This window comes from Lissotriton helveticus, chromosome 10, assembly GCF_964261635.1.
Source record: "Lissotriton helveticus chromosome 10, aLisHel1.1, whole genome shotgun sequence".
Taxonomy (NCBI): domain Eukaryota; kingdom Metazoa; phylum Chordata; class Amphibia; order Caudata; family Salamandridae; genus Lissotriton; species Lissotriton helveticus.
Window position 1 is genome coordinate 528,849,707 of NC_136071.1, and position 20,688 is coordinate 528,870,394.

Here is a 20,688-nt window from a genome sequence, read left to right on the forward strand (position 1 = left end):
ACAGACATTCAGATGAGATACTGCCATCTCAGAGATACATCTCTGTGTAGCTGTATGACATCAGTCACTCTAAAACCATGGACCGCCATTGCCTTGGGAATGACAAAGCTAGAAGGCAGGGGTTGAGATCGGTATGTGCAGAGCTCTGTACCTGCTTGGAAGGCTGCATAGCGGGCGGAGCAACAGTGTGCTGGTCTTTGCAGTTATTCCTCTGCTGAGGCTGGTCTCAAACCTGGGTCTGTGTCGTCTGCCAACACTGGGGAAAGCAAGAACAGCAGTAGCGCCTGCCCACATTCAGAAGGCGCTGTTCCGTGCTGCTGAGCAGCAGGAAGGGAGGGGTTTCATCCCCACCAGAGTGCCAAGCTCCAAAGGCCTCACTTCAAGGATTCTTTTTGTACGACTTGCGTCCTGGCTGACAGCAGGTGGCAACTGTCAGACACTGCAGCAGGGCACTGCCACGCCTTGCAAGTTTGCCAAGTGAACATTTGAGCTCTGAAATCATTTTACTTTCTTAAACCTCAGAAAGTATATAAAGTATGCGTCTAATTACATTGATAATAATCGCTTAAATAATTGTGAGCTGTTAATTTCACCACGAAACTCATTGGCATTATCACATTTGACAATACTATGAGAAGGAAAGATTGAGTTAACATATGCAACTATTCAAACTCATTTTTCTAAAGGATGCGTGCAAATGTATACAAAAAAGTGATGGATGGAATGCTTCAATTAATCTCAGTCGCTGGTAATTACTCAGGGCTACTTTAGTAGTACTGAAACCTTTTTCCTGCAAATTACACAAGGATCTCTGGAGAAAGATCATTAACACACGGAGCAAATTTTCTTGTTAACCTATGACCTGAATGTTGCATGCAATGGTCTTAAGAAGGGGCACTGAAACTCCAATTAATTTTAACGATTTTTCTTAAACTGTTAAATCAAAATATTCAGGATGACTGACAACTACCATTTGGTGTAAACTAAAGTACAGAATGTCTATTTTTGCGTTTGGCATGCTTTTTCACATATGCAAATGGCAATGATCATGAAAATAATTTTTCGCTGTTGATTTTTTCTACAATGGTTGCATCAATATTTTTTTCTCTTCAACATGCTTACCTTGGGTCTGGTTAGACAGCACAGAGCTGTGTGCAGACCAGTGGCGGCTGGCATGTCTTGCCGGTGGGGAGGAGGAGGGGAGGTGTTTAAGTAAAATTAAAAATAACCTACCTTCTCGGGTACCGCGCCGCCTCGGCTCCTGGCCGGGTCCCTTGTTTTCCTGCTGCTCGCCTGCTGAACAGGTAGCAGCCACAGGAAGCCTCCCTCCCCTCCCCATAGCCAATCACAATGCTGCAATGGCAGCGTTGTGATTGGTGCGGACGGCGCCCAGCCGGGCGCCTGTGGGGACGCCATTTTTTCTATGTAGGCTGCATGCAGCCTACATAGTGAAAAGGCAGAGTGTGCATGACTGGTTTGGTCGGCCCCAGAGGGCTAACCAAACAGTTAGAGCCCAAAACAATGGGCAAGCCACTCCTCCACGACCCACCCACCCCCAACCATGCATACCCTTCTGCTTTCTCACAGTGCGAGAAGCTGAAACATAAAGTGGGATTTAAAATACCATTTTGTGTTTATGCTTCTCGCACTGCGAGAAAGCAGTGGGGCGACGTTCCTCCGCCCTAATGGAGAAGCCACCCCTGCTGCAGACCTGTTGTTACCAATGCTTTAATATATAATGTAGAATGGGCTTTGGCCCTTCTACAGTGAGTATTTCTCTCTCAATTCATACCATTGGCTGGTTAGTGTATCATCTCACCTTTAATGGATTGATTGCATTAGAAAGGATGAGGGAATTTTTAGATCTCTAAGGTACACTGAATCATCAGGGGCTACATCATTATCTCATAGATGCATTGCATGCAAGAAGACAATTGTAATTTGATTTGTTGTTTCACTGCAGCATGTTTTTAAGCGTTTTAGCTTAGACTTAAAATGCAAGCCAGGCCGATTGGCCGTGCCAATGCTTGCTTTGAATTGCAGTTTCAAGGGTTACTCCCCATTGACCCTTTTCCTCTTCAGACTTACACTTTTTATGCACACTTAATCTTTCACATCCTCTTTCCTCCCTCACTCTCACTCTTTTCTTAGGGACCTCTTCAACCTTTCTCCATCATTTTTAAATGTATTTTCCCACTCCCCATTCTTCTCTTTTTCCCACGATTTCTTCAGAGCGCCCTTGTACCATCATTCACCCTCTTAACTCTGTGATACTATGCCTTCTCAGGTTTTTGTGCTTTAAACTGTGTTCTCTAACTGTGATTGGCTATAGGGTTCACATTTTTTTGTTTCTTCTAAAAACAAGGGTTTTATACTTCCTTTTTAGTAAATAAATATCACTTTTCACTGTCCTTGGGATTTACTTGTTAATTTGCAGCCAAACTGTGTTTTCATTGATTTGCTTTTCCACTGAATACATTTGCATTATTTGGGGGTGCCAAAATAGAATTCTAGAATGTTGCTCTTCTGTGAATTTACATACAAAGTTTGAGCGGATATGATACGGACATTTGGCGCTATATACCTGATCTGTAGTGAGGAAGGGTCTCTTACTGTGGAAGTGGTAGAGTGGATGCCAGGCGCAGAACACCATGACACTCTGCCTTCCCCCTTCACAGTCTTTGTGTGACTCCTCGGCTTGTGATATTGTCTAATGGTCCTCCATGAATATACTTAAGCAATGCCCTATGCGAGTCGGCTTGAAAAATAGGAGAGACCCGATGAAAGATGTTCCAAAAAAAGCTAGAAGCAGAGAGATGATGAATAACTTTGGGAAATTATGAAGTTGATCTTTGGATATTTTTTTGCTTTTTCCCTTGCTCAGGGATGTGGAATTCCAGTAGCCCGACGCCCAGGACATATTGTTTGGGGTCAAGGGCAACAAGTTTAAATGTGTATTTTGTCCTTAGGACAAGTAGGCCCAACCCCCTGCAGCACAAACCCTTTGGCTGCCAGTTTGCAGTACCACATTAAAGGTCAGGGAATGGCACTGCCTGCAGTTATGTTAATATTTGTGTGCATATGTTAATGCTGTTCACATTTGTATTTATGGTTCATTAATTTAAAGCCTTTATTATTAGGGTGAACACTCTAAATGAATGTAAATTCTGACTGCACTAGTGACTGGTTCCAGTATAAAAATGTATACACACGGTTTCAAAGTTTAGCAATATGAGGCTATGCATAATGCTCCCAGAATGCTCCATGATTAGATGCAAATATTTGCAGAAGCTTGAAAGCAAGATTAATGATTCTTAGCTTTCAATATAAAATGTTCCTAAATGAAAGTAGGGAAAAACAACATTTTGCTAAACTACTGTAAAATTTCAGGTACCATTTATTTGCAGCATCATTTAGTAAAATGTGTTGATGCATGCTAGTATTTCCCAAAGATATTCATATTGGAAAATCAGAGTAACCAGTATCAATAAGATTATGGAAAACATAAAAATAAACAAGCATTGGCAAAGCCAGTAGGTCTGAAATTGCTGGTCAGTGTTTTAGTTTTAGAAATACGTGACTTGTTTTGCCATTGTTTTTGTAAAACCTTATTGATGTGAGAGCTGCCGGGCCCTCACCATTACAACAAACATTGCCAAAAGCAAAAATTGTTTTTTGTCTCAAAAAGCACACACTGCCAAATTAGTTATTGGCACTGAACAAAACTATGTTGTGTGCCGATATGCTCCTTGTCAAAGAGCAGAATGCTGTCACTCATAGTGAAGTCAGCCAATACAGAGAGAGGGAGAATTTCAATAAACCCAAAAGGTCATGGTTAAGGCCATACAAAATTAGGGGCCCAATTATTAGAGAAAGTCTCAAAAGTGCACCCTTGGTATATGTACTTAAGTTTAGCTATATGGTTTTCGTGAATTCACAATAATTTACAGAAGTAGGACAAGAAATTGTAGTCCTAAAAAATATTTGTGAACTGCATTTTAGCATGAGCAATATGTGCATATGTAGATTTGCTCATGCGAAAACCTGAATGTTTGCAAGTTCATTTTCCCTCCAACCACTTTTGAAGGTTTGTGTCTGCCATTATCTGGAGTACATTTCCAACATTTCTCAGTATGGAACAAGATTAGAGAAGAGTTGTTGAAAACCCTTAAACATGCAGGTTAGTAGGTGTGCACAGACTCAAAAGGGCATTCCAACCCTGAAACTGTTGCTTACCACTACCTTCAGGCCCAGTATGTAGATCTGCCGAAACATGGCAATATAAAGGGATTGCTAGTATTCAAACACTACCATGGTATGAGCCCTGGAATAATCAGAGAGGCTATATAAAAGCTCTTATATAATAAGATCGCTGCCATAATTTGTCGCCGCACTACATGGCACCAAAGGGACAAGTGGATTTTGAATGTACAGGTAGTGGCTCTTGCTGGCTTACCCTATCTGCTACGTAAGTTGACTTTGGAGGATTCATTCACTAGCTATGAAGCATGTAGGGGTACTCCAAGGCCAAAGACCTACAAACCTGTGAGCAAATGTCAACAATTAGGTTGCATTGTGCTGTGAATAATAAAAATTTACCTATTCAAATTTCGGTCCAGCATGAGGTCTAAGTATAAATGCTACATATATGACTTTTACTTGATAATCTAAGTTGGGCCTTATGTAAAGAAAGCCACTGTTTATGAGAGTTTGTCAAGTTTAGAAGTCTAATGTTCATATATTAGGCCACACCCTTGCCACATCCTTTGCTTCGCAGGCCACACTTAAAGCGTTCTTAGTTATTCTTCTCAGATCACACTCTCTCTGTAGAGACCCTTTTATATTCAGTTAAAACATTGACCACAGCACAGACATTGTCTTAAATCTTCACTTTCCATATTTGCTTTTCTTTTATCCACCCTAAATATCTGTAAGCGAATGTCAAGATTCCTCAGGCACTCACTATTCACCAGTGAATGCAGCATTTGGAATCGAGGCAGGTTAGAATTTGGACTTTAGCATGGGGTGTTTTCCATTCAGCAAGTTACAGATTTTCATGAATGAAAATGATGGATGCACATGTTCATGTCTAACCCTTTTGTTGGGTTCAATACTCGGTAAACACGTTTGCATGTGATGTCTTTGAGAAGCTTTTTCTACGATATTTTTGTTGATTGAATAATGGGACAGCTTTCATTTCAGACATGTTGGATACTCTGCCCTAGCTGAGATGTTATAAGATTCTAAGGCCCTCATTACAAGTCGGTCAGAATATTTCAACTTCTCCCTATATCTATCTTTGTGTGGGGATGGAATTCTGAGTTGAGTGGCATTTACCATATCTTTTGATTACTGGGTACATGAAATATCTTATCCTTTGTTAAATTTCAGCAGATCAATCCTGCCGGAGGGGAACATGTGCGATATTTACTGCACCAAATGGGTTTTAGTGTGATAAGCACCACAATCGGTATGCCATTGCCCAAAAACGTGAAGATGGAGCTATTTTTACACTGCTAAATATTTATTTATTTTATTTATTTATTTAAAGAGTTTTATTTAGCGATTGCTAGAGCCGGGGGTATCAGAGCACTTTACAAGAGAATCAACAATGTAACAGAAAAAGTTAAACAATTACACAATAAACCCCCCCCCCCCCCCCCCAACAAAAAAAAATAGGCAATACAATTAGGAGAGGGGAGAAAGGAGAGAGAGAGGTAGTGGAGGGGGCAGGGGAGGTGAGAAAGGGAGGATAGGGGAAGAGACAATATGGAGAGACAAAAAGAGATCTGTCTAAGGACCGACAGGGTAAGGTGAAGACCAAGGAGAGAATCCACGACCCATCGCACTTGTACCCAATAGTATCATTATTCATCAGGTGTCATAAATTCTATCTTCATTGTGACAAACCCTAAATCGGGGCCTAAAATGAAAGCTATGTACGCTAATATTCCTTTAATATGTGAAGAAACAAACTGAACCTACCTCATGGCTTATGTTACAGTCAACTCAAGACGTATTTACCGTCTGTTCACAGTGCTTAAGGTGTGAGTGAAGCTGGTGGGGAAAGGGAGGCACTTAGCAGTTTTCTTAAAACAGTATTTGTTTCACCTTTGATCAGACTCTAAAATTCTTGTGATTACTTTGGACAAGTTAATATCCTTAAAATTCAACTTTAACTCCAAGGCGGAAATTAAACTGAGCGTTTCAAAATTAGCATTCTTTCTAGGATAGACAGGGACACCCTTGCAAACTTGTAATGAGAAAGTCTTGAGATCAATGATATAGCAGTTTTGTTCTCTACAAGGACCTGTGATTAAACCTTTCAGTGCAGTCCTAATCAGCAGGCATACCTATCTGGAAAGAGGTTTAGCAAAAATACACTCTAGTCAATCACAGTAACAACTGTGTATAAACTAGTGCATTACCTTCTCTAATGCAATATATTTCTTACACTTTTCACAACACAATAGCACAGAAGCCACAGACCTACCAATGAGCTTGTTGTTGGAAAATAACTATTGTGGGCTTACCAAGAACTTACAGAGCTTACAGCCCATTCATTGCTAACCACTGGTTGGCTTCATTGTCACTCTCATTTGCCTTCCTATTTGATGGCGTTCCTTGTCCTAGCTTGTCAATCGTGTGTTTGTCCCTCCCCTAGAGCATATCCACGTTACCATATCTCTGACTGGTTGGCTTCCATCCTTCCACTGCTCACTTTTAGGGAACTGTACTTTTTCTTTTTGCTCAAGTACTGCATGAGATTGCACATGTTTTCCAGCTGTCTCCCTCATGTGTCCCCCCCCCCACCTAATATTATTCACCCTGTGCTTTGTGTCGCTGTCTCCCTTGGGTTGCAAGCTCTATATTGTGTGCTTCTCCCCTTGCCCATCTCCTTTCCTCTCCACTGCTCCAAGTTGCTTTCTCAATTGTGTGCTTCTCCCCGCCTTCTGTGTTACTTTCCCTTGTGTGCTGCTCTTCCTTTCCCATGCCAACTCACTGTTGCTTTCAATCTACCAGCTTGTCCATTATCCTCCTGCCTACTATCTTTCTTTTATATTGTATTTATTATTTTTGGAAGAGCATGTGCAGCTAATTGCTGTCAGCCTCTCCAAAAAGCTTTGGAAAAAGCAATAAGAATCAAAGGGGCAAACTACTGGCTTTGCCAATGGTTATAATGATGAAGCTGGCTGACTACAGTACCTCCTAAATAATGAAATCCCAAACCAGCAGGACATACCAGAGAGAACACAAGTATCTAAAACCCTCTGCCAGTCTCTGCATGGTCACTAAAACAATGGCAAAACTGTGTCATCTATTGCTACCGCCTAAGTCCACCATAGAAATCTCCAAAGAAACTTTAACCTAATTTTGTTACAAGAAAAAACACTGTTGCCATGGTTGAGGATTTCTTTGTAACATTAGTATTAGCTGTCAAACTGCGGAGCACCAGCAGCACAAAAATACTTTTCAGTTTGTCGGTAAATCGATTCCAACACCCTAATTAATATCCAAAACACATTATTCAAAATGTAACAGGTAATCAGATTTCAGGCATACTGATGTAACAAGACTTTTCTTACTCAGCACTTTCAATTTCTCTTGATCATACAGAAAATGTTCTGCAGTCTGATTACCCAGTTTCTTGGGGGAATATTGGGCTGCCCTTGTGTGGTTATAGATTGCTTATGAAAGGTGCGATAATCAAATACATTTCCACAGTAGCCCTTCCAAGAATTCAGCCCCTCAACTCATTGTCAACCTGGCGCATTCTGGAAATTCCCATCTTTGGGCTCACTGCCTGAGTTTTTCTCAATGTTTAGACACACGTTATAGGCAGAACAAATATTCAGAGTAATCTTCATGGAAGGTAAGATTTTGGTCTGTTTCCCAGAGGAATTCTCCAGAAAATGAAGATTGTATGAAATAATACTAGAGTAGTCTTGCTAACACATCAAAAATTCTGGATAATTGCCACAGTAGGCCTTGCAACGTTTTTACAATCAAGGCAATTTATTGAGGCAGCTACCTGTAGTTTAGAGCATCAAGCTAACTGAAAAGAAGAGCTTTGGAATGCCACAGCCTTCTGAGATAAGATTCGTAGCCAGAGGAAACCTTTCAAAATGTCAGATCTTAACGCAAAATGAGTCCCTGTGAAATATCAAACTTTTAGACTCACTGTCAGAATTTGAAAAGAAATTCAGTCTCATTGATAGAAGTCTCGATGATAACAAAACCTATGACCAACTGCCAGAAGAGCAAAGGTTCAGCCATTCACTACACTTGACACAATATGATATTTTATACCTCAGAGCTTCCCGTGAATCAGAAGAGGGAGTTTATACATTCAAATTTGTTGCCAAATGAATCAGCCTAAAAAGTAATTTGTGTGTTTAATGTCAGAGGAGGCCATCAGAAAATTGTAAACTTATCAACTCATTCTTGGAGGTGGCCTTCTGAAAATGCATACATTCTTAGCTCATTGCCAAAGGATGCTGTGTGAAATATCAGACCAAATATTCATTTTGATATAATGCCTTCTGAAAATCTGCACAGTGGTAATCATTGGCTGATAAGTACTTTTCTAAATTCAGACCTTCAGACAAATGTTGAGCAGGGCCTTTTTTAGGTCTTGCCTAGGCAGACAAACTGTATTCAGGGTATGGGCATAACGCTCCGCCCACTTTCCGCCCATCTTTTTAGCTGGCTCCTGTCCCTGTCAGTGGTGAAGCTAGCCCTATGGCCGCCTGTGGTGGCCCCTGCAGTAGCCGCCCAGTGACGGCCGCATTAAAAAGTGGTAGGGTTTTGCTGGCGAGGTTCGGCACTGATTGCCGCCCCCGCGACGTCTCCAATTTAAAGCAGGGGAGGGCGACTGCCACCCCGTAGACGGCTGGTATGAAGGGAGCAGGCCACCTCCCCCAAAGCTCCTGCCGCCCGGGGCAGACTGTGCCCCGCACCACCTTGCTATGCCACTGGTCCCTGTCCTTTGTAAATGGTGGCTTTTCATTGGTCAATAGGTTTAGAAGTACCTCCTTAGTACCACCTTGTCTCTTCTTGTAACTTCCCATGAGGGCACCCCTGTTACATGTGTTGTTACTCCCTAGGTTTTAATTTCAGCCTCAATGCACTATTTTCTTAAAAGAGTTCAGGCAGGACACACACTTGGGGTTTTAATTACAGCCTCAATGCACTATTTTCTCAAAAGGTTTCAGGCAGGACAAAGACGTGGTCCTAAGTTAGGCTGGCAGTGGTTACTTCACTCACTAGAACATCTCACATTTATATGAGACCGTCTATAAATTTCCCTTCATCGGCTCCACACAGAGTACAACCTAATCAGAAATTAATGCAATTATTATTTTGTCTCATTTCAAAGCTACTAATTGTATATATGGACATAGCTATTTGAATGTACTCGTAGTACCGTCTTGCATGCAATGCATTATAGGTAGGGTGGATTTACCATATCTTCTGCAGGGTGCAGTACCATATGTGACCAACGAGGTCCCCTTTTGGCCAAAAGGTACTGCACCCTGCAACATGGCTAGGTAAATAAAAAACATTGCCATTTATAATGCCAATAACTCCAACTTTGTAGACATACAGTGCTGGTGCCTTGCTCACTAGGGACCTCTAGGAGCAGCCTGCGGTACTGCACCTAGACATGCAGTGCTTGTGCCTTGCTCACTAGGGACCTCTAGCAGCAGCTTGCGGTACTGCACTGTGACATACAATGCTGGTTCCTGGCTCACTATGCAAGAACTTGCAATGCACTGGGTCTCACATTACTGAAAGTATGAGTTATTGGCGTTGCATTATTATTTGCCACACCAATACCTCAAACTATCAGTAATGAGAGACCTGTTGCATTGCAAATGCTTGTTTAAATTGAATCCATTGGACATATTTCCAAACTAGTTATCCTGAAAATACATTTGAACATTCAGTCTGTTATCATGAGAACGCCTTTTTCAACTCCGATTGCAGTACAGGTCATCAGCCTTATTGCCAGAGAGATTCTTCTGAAAGTTCAGACATTCTCTGAAGGAAAACTTGTGCAAATTCAGATCTTTATTCGCGCTTCCAAATTAGACATTTACAAATTTCATACCATCACACCAATCTCAAGGAATATTTTTGAGTATTCGGATCTTCAAGATTATTGACAGAGCAGCCCTTCCCAAAAAAACTTCATACTTTCAGTATTATGGATTAAGTAAGCTTTATGACAATTCGGACTAGAAAACCAAAAACCAAAGGTGGATTTCTGCAAATCTATGCTTTCAGTCATGCTACCAATAAAGTTATTTTGCATGTTAAACATTTAGACACATTACCAGAAAGAGTCAGATTGATAGTTGGAGAAGTCTTTTTTTTAAACAGACTTCCAAAGCTCTTTGCTGGGTGAGGGAATTTTAAAGCTGAGCGCGTCAGACTCATTAGGAGAGGGGTACTCCTGGAAGAAAGACTTTTAGAATCATTGAAAAGCAGACCCTCTGATCATTCAGAACGTCAGACATGCTGCCAGAGTAGCCCTTTGAAAGATAATAATACCTTTAACTCACTGCCAGAGGTATTCCTTTGAAAATATATATATATTCAGACTTATTGTCACATTAGCCCATTTGAAAATACAAAAAATTAGACTCTTTGCCAGTTTGGTTCTTCAGCTTTCCTAGACTTTCAAAATACTTGCCAATGGGATTATTATGAAAGTTCCGACTTTTGCACTCGTGAACAGCGGGTGCAATCATTTTGAAAGGGCATAACTTGTGACTCATTATCAAAGTTCTGAAATGTAAGACCTTGCGAGTGATTGTTGGAGGTCTTCTATCTCGTTTGCAAAGGAAAATGTATGCCATTAAGTAAATGGATGATGGTTGGTGATACTTGAATTAACCAATAATGAGTGAGAATTCAATTGGGAAATCTATGATTTTTAACTTGCTTGGACCTTTTACTGAAGGGGACCAACTATATGCAGCTCACTCCCTATCCCACACCCACTCACTTAGAGGGAGGAATGTAGCAAATACAAAAGAGGTGGAAGGTGGTGCTTTAATTATAACCACTGGGAATTTCCACTGGTATTACATCGCTCTAAATCACGTTTAATATAGCAGTGCATTACAGAAAGGAACCAAACAATTGCAAATCAGCCATACTCCCACTCAAAACAGGTAGTGTAGTCTGAACTATCAGCCTTCAGGAAGCTGAGACTTTCAGCCTCACGGCTAGACGAGGTCTTCAGAAAGTTCTGATCTGTTGATTTGTATCCAGAGACCATCTACTAGAACTCATACCAGCAATAGCAACATTAGAGGAGTCCTGAGTGTTCCGGGCTTCAGCCTTATGGCCAGACTATATCCGAAGAAAGTTAAGCCCTTAGAATCATTGCCTAAGGAGTGCTCCAGGAACATCAGACCTTCAGATTCATTGGCCAAGGGGTTCTTCTAAAAGTTAGGACATTCAGATCCATTGCCCAAGGAGGTAGTCTAAAAGTTCTTGAAAAACACAAAGTGACTGCGGGTCTAAATAGGAAAGTTATCGAGAGGGTCTGACCACCAACCTTATCCCAACTAAACCGTAATCCCAAATAATTAATGATACTTCCAGGGTGTAAGAGCACCCATCAGTTATCGTTCGGTGCCGCCCTTGTCATCACTTAGGACTCCTTACACCGAGGAGGATGTTGCTGCATCCAACATAAGTATTGAGAAATTGAGCGGATGCCTCAGTGTAACTAAGGGTGTATGAAAGGTAACCTCACAAAGATAACTGAAAAGCAGTGCGTTGTAGGGTGAGTGAAAAAACATTTGTGAATAATATAAAATTGGAGAGTGGAGAGGAAAAAAGATTTATTAGATACCTCTCATACTTCCAAGAATTAAAAGCCAGTGCGGGAACATAGTAGTTTTCAAGAAATAGCTACTATTTAGTTAGAAAATGTCGACATGTTTCAGCAGTATGAGGACCTTGTGTCCACTGCTCTCTTCAGGACCATAATTTCGCTACTGCATTATAGTGAATAAATCAAAAATCACCAGTGTGTATAAAATCCATAAGTGTCACCTGGACGTCTTGGATCTGTGACAGTCCTCAAGATTCGGAAAAAGGTAACGTCCAAATGGAATAGGTCAGCGTGTCAGACAAACACAACGACACTACTCGGTAGGACGTAGGTGCTGCGCCTCACCTGGCTGCGGCTCAGGTAGGTAGAGCACCGCTCTGCCCGTCGGTACTCCGGGCCTCCCTCTGGGCCGTCTCGGGAGGTGGGTACTCGCACATGATGTACTGAGCCCAACATCAAAGCCGTCGTCCACTTACCTACTCGGTAGGATGTAGGTGCTGCGCCTCACCTGGCTCCGGCTCAGGTAGGTAGAGCACCGCTCTAGTAAAAATAAACAGGAGTAAGTCATGGACAATTCGTATATATTATTGTCACCTGGTCTACATTATTCAAATAGGGAGTGCATCTAGGTAGAAATATTACGGGCTTGCATCACCATTTGTAGTACAAGTGTGCTTGCCCTGCGTGTCTCGGTTGTAGTTCGAAAAGTTCTGACATGTTGATTTATATTTACAGACAGCCTTGTAGAATTCCTGCCTTCAGCTTCATTACCAGTGGAGGTCCACAGAAAATTCAGACCATCAGACTCATTGCCCAATGAGTTCTTCAGTAAGTTAAAAAATTGAGACTCTTCACCGGAGAGAGCTATGAAGATTCGGACCGTCACACTTGCATATTGAGGATTCGTGAGCTTGTACTAGTCCTGGTCAAACTAAAATCCTTTACCGAATCTAATATGAACCTACAACGGTCTGCTTCCTCTCTTGTTGGCTACATTAAAGTGTGAGAGACAGCGACCCTAAACATACCTGCACTATCCTATTATGCTGCTGCTGTTCATGTAAATGTGTATGTGAGGTTGTATAGTTCTGCCACAACTATTCAAGCGTAAGCCACAATGACTGTGAGCATACCTGCACTGTCACGTTAGACTGCTGCTGTTTACGTGAAGTTGGAAGCGCTCTTGTAACTCATACAGCTGCAAATAAGCTGACTTTAAATGTGTATTTAAATATCTTTAATATCGTTATCAAGGAGGAAATGTTCACGGCAGAGAGTTCAGAAAGAATCATGTTTAAAAGTGGCGTTAGATTGTAATATCTTAGAGGATACAAATTACATTCAGAATTCTTTCTTCTTAATATGAATATTTACTGTATATTTTATCATTCTGTTAAAATATTATTTTATATAATTTTTTATGAATTCATATTTTAATATTGCACGACTGTCATGATGCTTTTATGGTTTTAATATAATATAAACCGAATAAAGTTTATTGAACCGAATCGACATTCAGAGTATTTGAAGCGATGTGTTTATATCTTTCTATAGGTCTTTCAAAACTACATTTCTTATTTTCAGCTAAGCTTGAATACAATTTGCCCAAAATTAAAAGTTCATTTGACACAATTGTTGACATGTCGAGTATCTAAATATAAACATATGTTCATTTTTTTCAACCATGTATTACAAATGTATCTTTTTTTTTTCAACCTCCCTTCTATCCTGAGATAACCTTTGTAACAGTTTCTGGACACGTGTGTTACGCGGTAACAGCCCCCGCATGCTTCCTTCCAATGTGGGCCTAATAGAGCACCTTTAAATTCGGTTTCAATAACACCTATTATTCACAACAGCTAGAGGCTACAGAACTAAGATCCGCAGCGCTATGTGATAAAACGCGTTATTATCTTAAACGCTTAGTTCTTTGTAAAATCTTGAATGCCAAAAAGTGTGCTTTTTGGAAAAAATATAATAGTATTTCAGACATGGAAATTCTTTTTATATGTGTGTCATTCATGCGGAAAACAACATGAAATCGAGACACATTCTATCGCAGATGGTGATGCATGAGACGCTGTAAGTGACACCAAATAAGGGTCATGACCTCGAATCTGCCTTCAGTCCAAGGCGTGCAATCTGCTAGGCCATGCCCAAGTGCACTCCACCCTCACCTGCACTAACTCTGGAATATTCCTTGCCACCCTTCCTACCTTTTAGGACCGGGTGTGGACTTCTAAACAAGTGCCTCAACTTCACTGTCTGTCACCTGCGCTGTCACAAAATATCCGAATTGGTGCAACTAAGAGCACCGAAGCAGCCACACAGAGGCATATGCAAAGCAGCCGAAATAAATACGCAAAAATAAATGAATGTATAACTAACGGAATGTGTGCGTAAACTAATAAAAGTGCATGTTACTATTATAGCTTATCAAACGCAGAGCGCACTCCTCGTTTACACCTGCAGTACAGCCCTGCACTCTAGAGAAAAGTCATTCCAAACGCAGCTGTGCACTTCCTAAAATCGTTCAAACTGTATAACTCCACAGCACAACTCTCATGAACCAAAAGTGGAATGCGTGGCGCTGTACATACAGCTGCCATTATATAATAACCAAGCCGAGGTTTCTCGTCTACAAACGCGAGAGTGTGAGGGCAGCGAGGTACCTGTCCAGCTCTTCCCAGGTGGATAAGTAAGTCATCCCTCCTCCGGCACAGCCTGCTCCACGGCTCCGGCTGCAGCCCGCTCACCGCACCCCCCTGTCCTTCATGCCTTGGTCTCTTCCTGCTGACAGGGTTTGTAAGAGCACGCACGCGGCTTTGTTGCACGCACGCGGCCGGGGGGCAGGCGAGGAGCCGCTCACTAACCTTTAGTTGGCGGGCCAGCATGTGGGGCCGCGAGCCCGGTGCAGCCAGCCGGTCACCTGACCCCCCGCGCGCTGCATTCCTGGCATGGCTGGGGCGGGTCTGGGGGGTCAGGGGACGAGTCCCTGCGTGCCAACGCCGCACGCGGGGGTCCCACGAGCCTCTGTTGTCACGTTTCCGGAGCAGGCGAAAGTGTGCGTGGAGGAGCGCGAGCGCGGGCTGCGGATCCCTTCCTCGCAGTGAGGGGGCTATTTAAAGGAGGTGTGCGTGATGTGCTCGGCTCAGATGCCTGGCGTGCATGTTCGAACATGTACCGCGAGATTTGTTGGTGCGCTGCTCTTTGAACACACAGAAACTCGCCCCCGTGCACAAATTATGACACTTCTGAACCGTAAACATGACTTTTTTTTTTTTTTTTTACATTATACACATCTGTATATCCATTGTCGGTTGCGTTGGAACTTCACTTTTTTTGGTTTCTAATTCAAAGTTTTTGGAGAAGTACTCTTCTATTTTTTAATTTCTAAATTTAATTATTGGGAGTAAAAACCTTCACTTATTGAACGGCAATATTGCGGGCCATTTGTCACAGTCTGTGGCAGCAACTTACATTAATGGCATCCTAAATCACACCTCTTCGTTTTAAATCCCGCTGTAGCCATATTTTAGGTTATTTTACCCAACGTGAAATTCTAGAGTCTGTTCATTGTAACACAATATATCAACAGGCTATCCTATCCTACATCTGCGGTGCACCGGAATTCTGTTATCACTCGCACAGATGTGGGTGCGCGCAAATGTGCCCACATCTTCCGACTTCTAGAGGCAATGTGATCCCCTCCAACTCCCTTCCCCCTCCCCAGCATGTAGAGCTGATTTCCACAATTTGGGTGGGAAAAAGGAAGTACAGTAATACAAACATGTCTATTGCACTAACCCTTAATTACAAACCATAAAGCACAATTAAGAATAAACAACAGTGCTGGCATCACATTAGTGTGACCATCTTTTGAGAAGCAAAAACAGGGATAGGATATATATATATATTTTTTTCTCAGCCCCCACTTCACGAATCCCCCCGAAACTTTCAGGGAAGGAGCAGAGGGGAGCTGGCCTAAATTTTGGAAAATTACACGCAAATTCCTCAACCGGCGCCAAAGTTATTCCCAATAGAATGTTGCGGATTTCCTATGGTAGCTAGGTCCTAACTATATATACCTACTGGCTATCGCCAGTAGGTAATATATCAACAACACTTCCCATCCATAACATGCAGAGACAAGAAGGCAGACCCAAGGATAGTGCAGATGACTGGTTTATTCAAAGATCGCCCACACCACCGCCATAACGCGTTTCAGCCTCCTCCGAGGCCTTGATCATATATATATAGATATATAGTTAGATAGAAAGAAATATATGTATATTTTTGTTTTTTTTCACTGAAATAACGAAAGGTTAAAGTAATGTTATATAAGGTGAATTCGTCAGTGCCAACATTCATGCTTGAACTAAAAAAACCACAGAAATTCACCAGTTATAGTCAGCAGCGCTAACCATAACTTGCGCCCCTCCATTCACTGCTCCTGATCTCAAATATGACTTCACTCATAACATGTTCTATGACATCATTTATGACATCAGTGATGACATCTGAAATGACAGCATTGATTAGATCACTAAAGACATAATTGATGACATCATTCAAGCTTCGTTTTCCCGCATATTGCTGTATATATTACTATGGCATTATAGGTCTGACTGTAAGTACAAAATAGCTCAGGAGAAGATCAGATATCATTACTACCAAGACAGAAAAACAACTCCCTTAGGTGTCAAAAACAAGCATAATGTACATCATTAACCTTACAGAATACACTTTATAGGTAGCATAGTTCACATTAACAATCAACCATAGATAAATGGGTGACCCTCATTGAGTGTGCTGTTCAATCTGTTCAGAGAAAACCAAATAGTGAATGACAGTGGGTTGGTAACAGTGGTACGCAACGGCACCTCTTCATACAGGTATATGTGGATAGCATCTTTAGAAACACATGATAATTTCGGGTTGGTGCTATGCTGATACTCAACACCCTACTACCTGGGGTGCCAACACACACTGGACCAAAGGATCCCCTGGGTATATAGCATAAAATGAAGATGTCATAGCGCTCAAGTAGGCGCCCAAAACGTATAGTCAGTCCATAAATAAAGGATTTGCGTAGATATTTAAATTCCATAGTTTACTGCAGAAAAAACAGGTTCTGAGATCTTCTATACATTGCTATTGAAAGACAGCGAATAACAGCTGACATGTGCTTCGTCACGCAGTGAATTCCTCAAAGCTAGCACTGGTAAGATAAACTCGTAGTCATGAAATTCTCCCAAAGGGGTGGTCTCATGTTGAAATTATATATAGAAGAAGCACCCCACAGAAAGGTAAGTTGATGGTAATTAGATCTGGAAGGATATCATCATAATGATAGTGTTGCATGTAATGTCTGATGCAGTGGACCTATCTACATTGGGGTACCTACATTGATGACTTACTCTTTTTCCTTCAAAGACAGTCCATTTTACACAAGAGTTCATTTTATGGTTCATAAAAACTTAAGTTACAGTCAATAGGCTGTTTTTGGTGATATTAAAAGGTTACTAAATACCTCACCATTAACTGCAGACTACAGTAGGTAGTTATGGTTACTATCAAAGTTTCCATAGGAAAAGCGTTTTTTGTTTTGCCAATAACTTGAGAGCCGCTTGGCGAACCTCTGCAAACTCTATCTATCTATCTATCTATCTATCTATCTATCTATCTATCTATCTATCTATCTATCTATCTATCTATCTATCTATCTATCTATCTATCTATCTATCTATCTATCTATCTATCTATCTATCTATCTATCTATCTATCTATCTATGGTAAAAAATGGTAATTCTTTGCTTACCCGTAGAGACTCACCATCACAATAAGCTGGTAGCAAAGGGATGATCATTCTGCAGAAATGCTGTTGTGCTCCCTAAGACATCACTGTGAGAAGGTGGCCTGGTATATGCTGTCCGCTAATTAAAATGGGCACCCTGTACCAGTCCACACGACCCTCATGATGTATGAGGTCATCCTACGAGCAGGGTTCGCGCCGGCTGCCCGGCCCTGCGCCTCAGGTGTTCTCCACTTGCCTGCCATTCTCCACTTGCCTGCCGTTTCTTTTAATTTGAACTTTAATTTCCACTTTTAATCACCACCTTATTGCCTTGTGTTATTGTATTTTTGTGTTTCCCCGCTGTGTTGCTGGTCACTCGTTCCCACCTCTGCCGACACAGCCCCGCTTCTGCCTCTCTACCGCTGCTCCCACGCCCTCCCATACTTAATGGAGAAGCAGCGGACACACACAGCGGGCGCGCCTAAGGCAAGCCCGTCTGCACCCGTCCGCGTCCAGACTGTGGCCAGCGCCAGGAACCCTGGTTCTCCTGGGCTCCACCCCTGCGATTCCGCCACCCTCCACGCACTCAATCCAGGAAGACACACCGCCTGCGGAAGATCCTCGCCGACCACCACCCACGGACAGTTCTTGTGCAGACCCTTCTGCAGATCCTTCACCATCCACAAATCCCCTACAACAGCCGATGGCCCGCCTGAGGCACGCTCCGCCGAAACCCTGACATGCATCCACCTCAACGTACACTCCCTGAACTGACATACCATAGAGATCTGGGACCTAATCAACACCCTTTTGCCCGACGTCGCCTTCCTCATGGAAACCTGGACCAACGCCACCTCCGGCCCGACATCGCCACTGTCAACCCAAACAGCTATAAGATCCAGAGAAAGGACCGCCTCCACCGCCCAGGGGGAGGACCCGCCATCGCACACAAGCCCCCCTTCAACTCTCCACATCCATCACGAGTGACCCCCACTCCAACACAGAACACCTCCACTTCCAGATCCAGACCTGCCCCAGGACCGTGGTTCTCACCAACCTCATCTACAGACCGCTGGAACCTCGCACCCAGTCCGCATCTACCATCACTAAGCTTGCCGCTCCCCACGACATCACCTCCATGGACTACATTCTACTCGGGTACCTGAACTTCCACCTCGACAACTGCAGTGACCCCGACTCCACCACTCTACTCGACAATCTAGCTAACCTCTGACTGAAGCAGCTGGTCAACATGCCCACTCACAGAGCTGGACACACACTCTACCCTATCTTCGCGGGAGGGACAAACATCCGCTTCAGCCACACCACCCAGCCCCTCTGGACGGACCGCCACTGCATCCACTTCACCTTCAACTCCACCCCCGCACCCAAGCCAGCCATGCGCTCACCATGAAGGAACTGAATCAAGATCACAGAGGACCACCTCAACACCACCCTCCTCCAAGACCGCCCCACCACTACTACCGACACCAACTCCGCAGCCATGGAATTTCACCGCTGGATCTCCGCTGTGCCGACAAGCTACCACCCCTCCGCCACCCCGCCAAACAATGCCCTCTGAAGGCCGCGTGGTTTACCATGGAATTGCAAGAGGCCTGACAGTCCTGCAGATGCCTAAAGAAAACCTGGTGAAACCAGAAAACGTCGGCAGCACGGAACAACCACAGGAATGCCCTGAAGGAATACCAACAGTGCATAAGAGACACCAAACGGCCCTTAATAAGAGACAAGACAAAGTCCATACCAATGCGACCAATGCCAAGGAATTGTGCAACGTCATACAGCAGTTTGCAAAACCCCCAGGGAAGCCACGGACGTCACACCTTCCCAGGAACTCTGCGACAAGCTCAGCACCTACTTTCATCAGAAGCTCAAGGTCCTCTACAATAACTTCAGTGAACAGAGGCCGGACCCCCCCAAAACCGTTGATAAGTCAACCATCATGACCTGGAATCCCGCCACCGTCGAAAACATCACCGCGACCATGAAGAAAACCCACTCAGGAGCCCCAACATACCCTGCCTACCGCACATATTCCATAGGGCCGCCACTGCCATTGCATGAACTAGGACAAACCATCAACTCCTCCTTCATATCCGGCATCTTCCCAGATGACTGGAAACGGGCGGAGGTGAAACCTCTCCTCAAGAAACCAACAGCCGACCCAAAAGACCTGAAAAACTACTGGCCCATCTCTCTCCTCCCCTTCGCGGCCAAAGTCACTGGGAGACTCTTAAACGCCCAGCTGACCACCTTCATCGAAGAGAACTCCATCCTAGACACCTCCGAGTCTGGATTCCGCCGCCACCAATGACATCCGCATGCTACTCGACCAGGGACACACTGCGGCCCTCATCCTTCTAGACCTCTCCACATCCTTCGAGACCATTTCACATCACACTGTTGCAATCAGACTGCACGATACAGGGATAAAAGGAGCTGCCCTCGACTGGATCCAATCCTTTCTCTCCGGCAGAACCCAGAGGATCAGACTCCCTCCCTTCCTCTCCGAACCCACCAATATCTACTGCGGAGTACCCCAAAGATCATTGATCAGCCCCACGCTCTTCAACATCTACATGGCCCCCCCTCGCCGCCAACGTCAGACAGCATGGGCTCAGTATCGTGTCCTATGCCGACGACACCAATCTTATCCTCTCACTCACGAAGAATCCTGAAGACACCAGACTCTGCTTCCAGGAAGGAATGAAGAATGTGGCATCCTGGAAAAATGACAGCTATTTGAAGCTCAACTCAGAGTAGACCGAGGTCCTCATCCTCGGACCCTGCACCTCTGCCTGGGACAACACCTGGTGGTCCTCCACCCTCGGGAACCCACCCACCCCTACAGACCATGCACAAAACCTCGGCATCATCCTCGACTCCTCCCTCTCCATGAACCTACAGATCAACGCCGCCACATCCACTAGCTTCAACTGCCTGCGCATCCTCCGCGAGACCTTCAAATGGATCCCCCCGACTGCAGAAGGACCGGCACCCATGCACTGATAACCAG

General features: G+C 43.5%; 1 protein-coding gene across 3 annotated transcripts in view; it reads right to left on the reverse strand.

The window, feature by feature from the left end:
• The window catches only part of RHBDF1 (rhomboid 5 homolog 1), a 488,528-nt gene that overhangs the window by 201,951 nt on the left and 265,889 nt on the right, over window positions 1-20,688 (reverse strand). The window contains exon 1 of one of the 3 annotated variants that reach the window (XM_078663073.1): window positions 14,527-14,630. The exons of the other annotated variants lie outside the window; for them this stretch is intronic. Within the exon in view, the coding sequence (XP_078519199.1) occupies window positions 14,527-14,561 (35 nt within the window). The 5' untranslated portion in view covers window positions 14,562-14,630. Of the gene's footprint in view, window positions 1-14,526; window positions 14,631-20,688 lie in introns of those variants that run through there. 3 annotated transcript variants of the gene reach the window in all.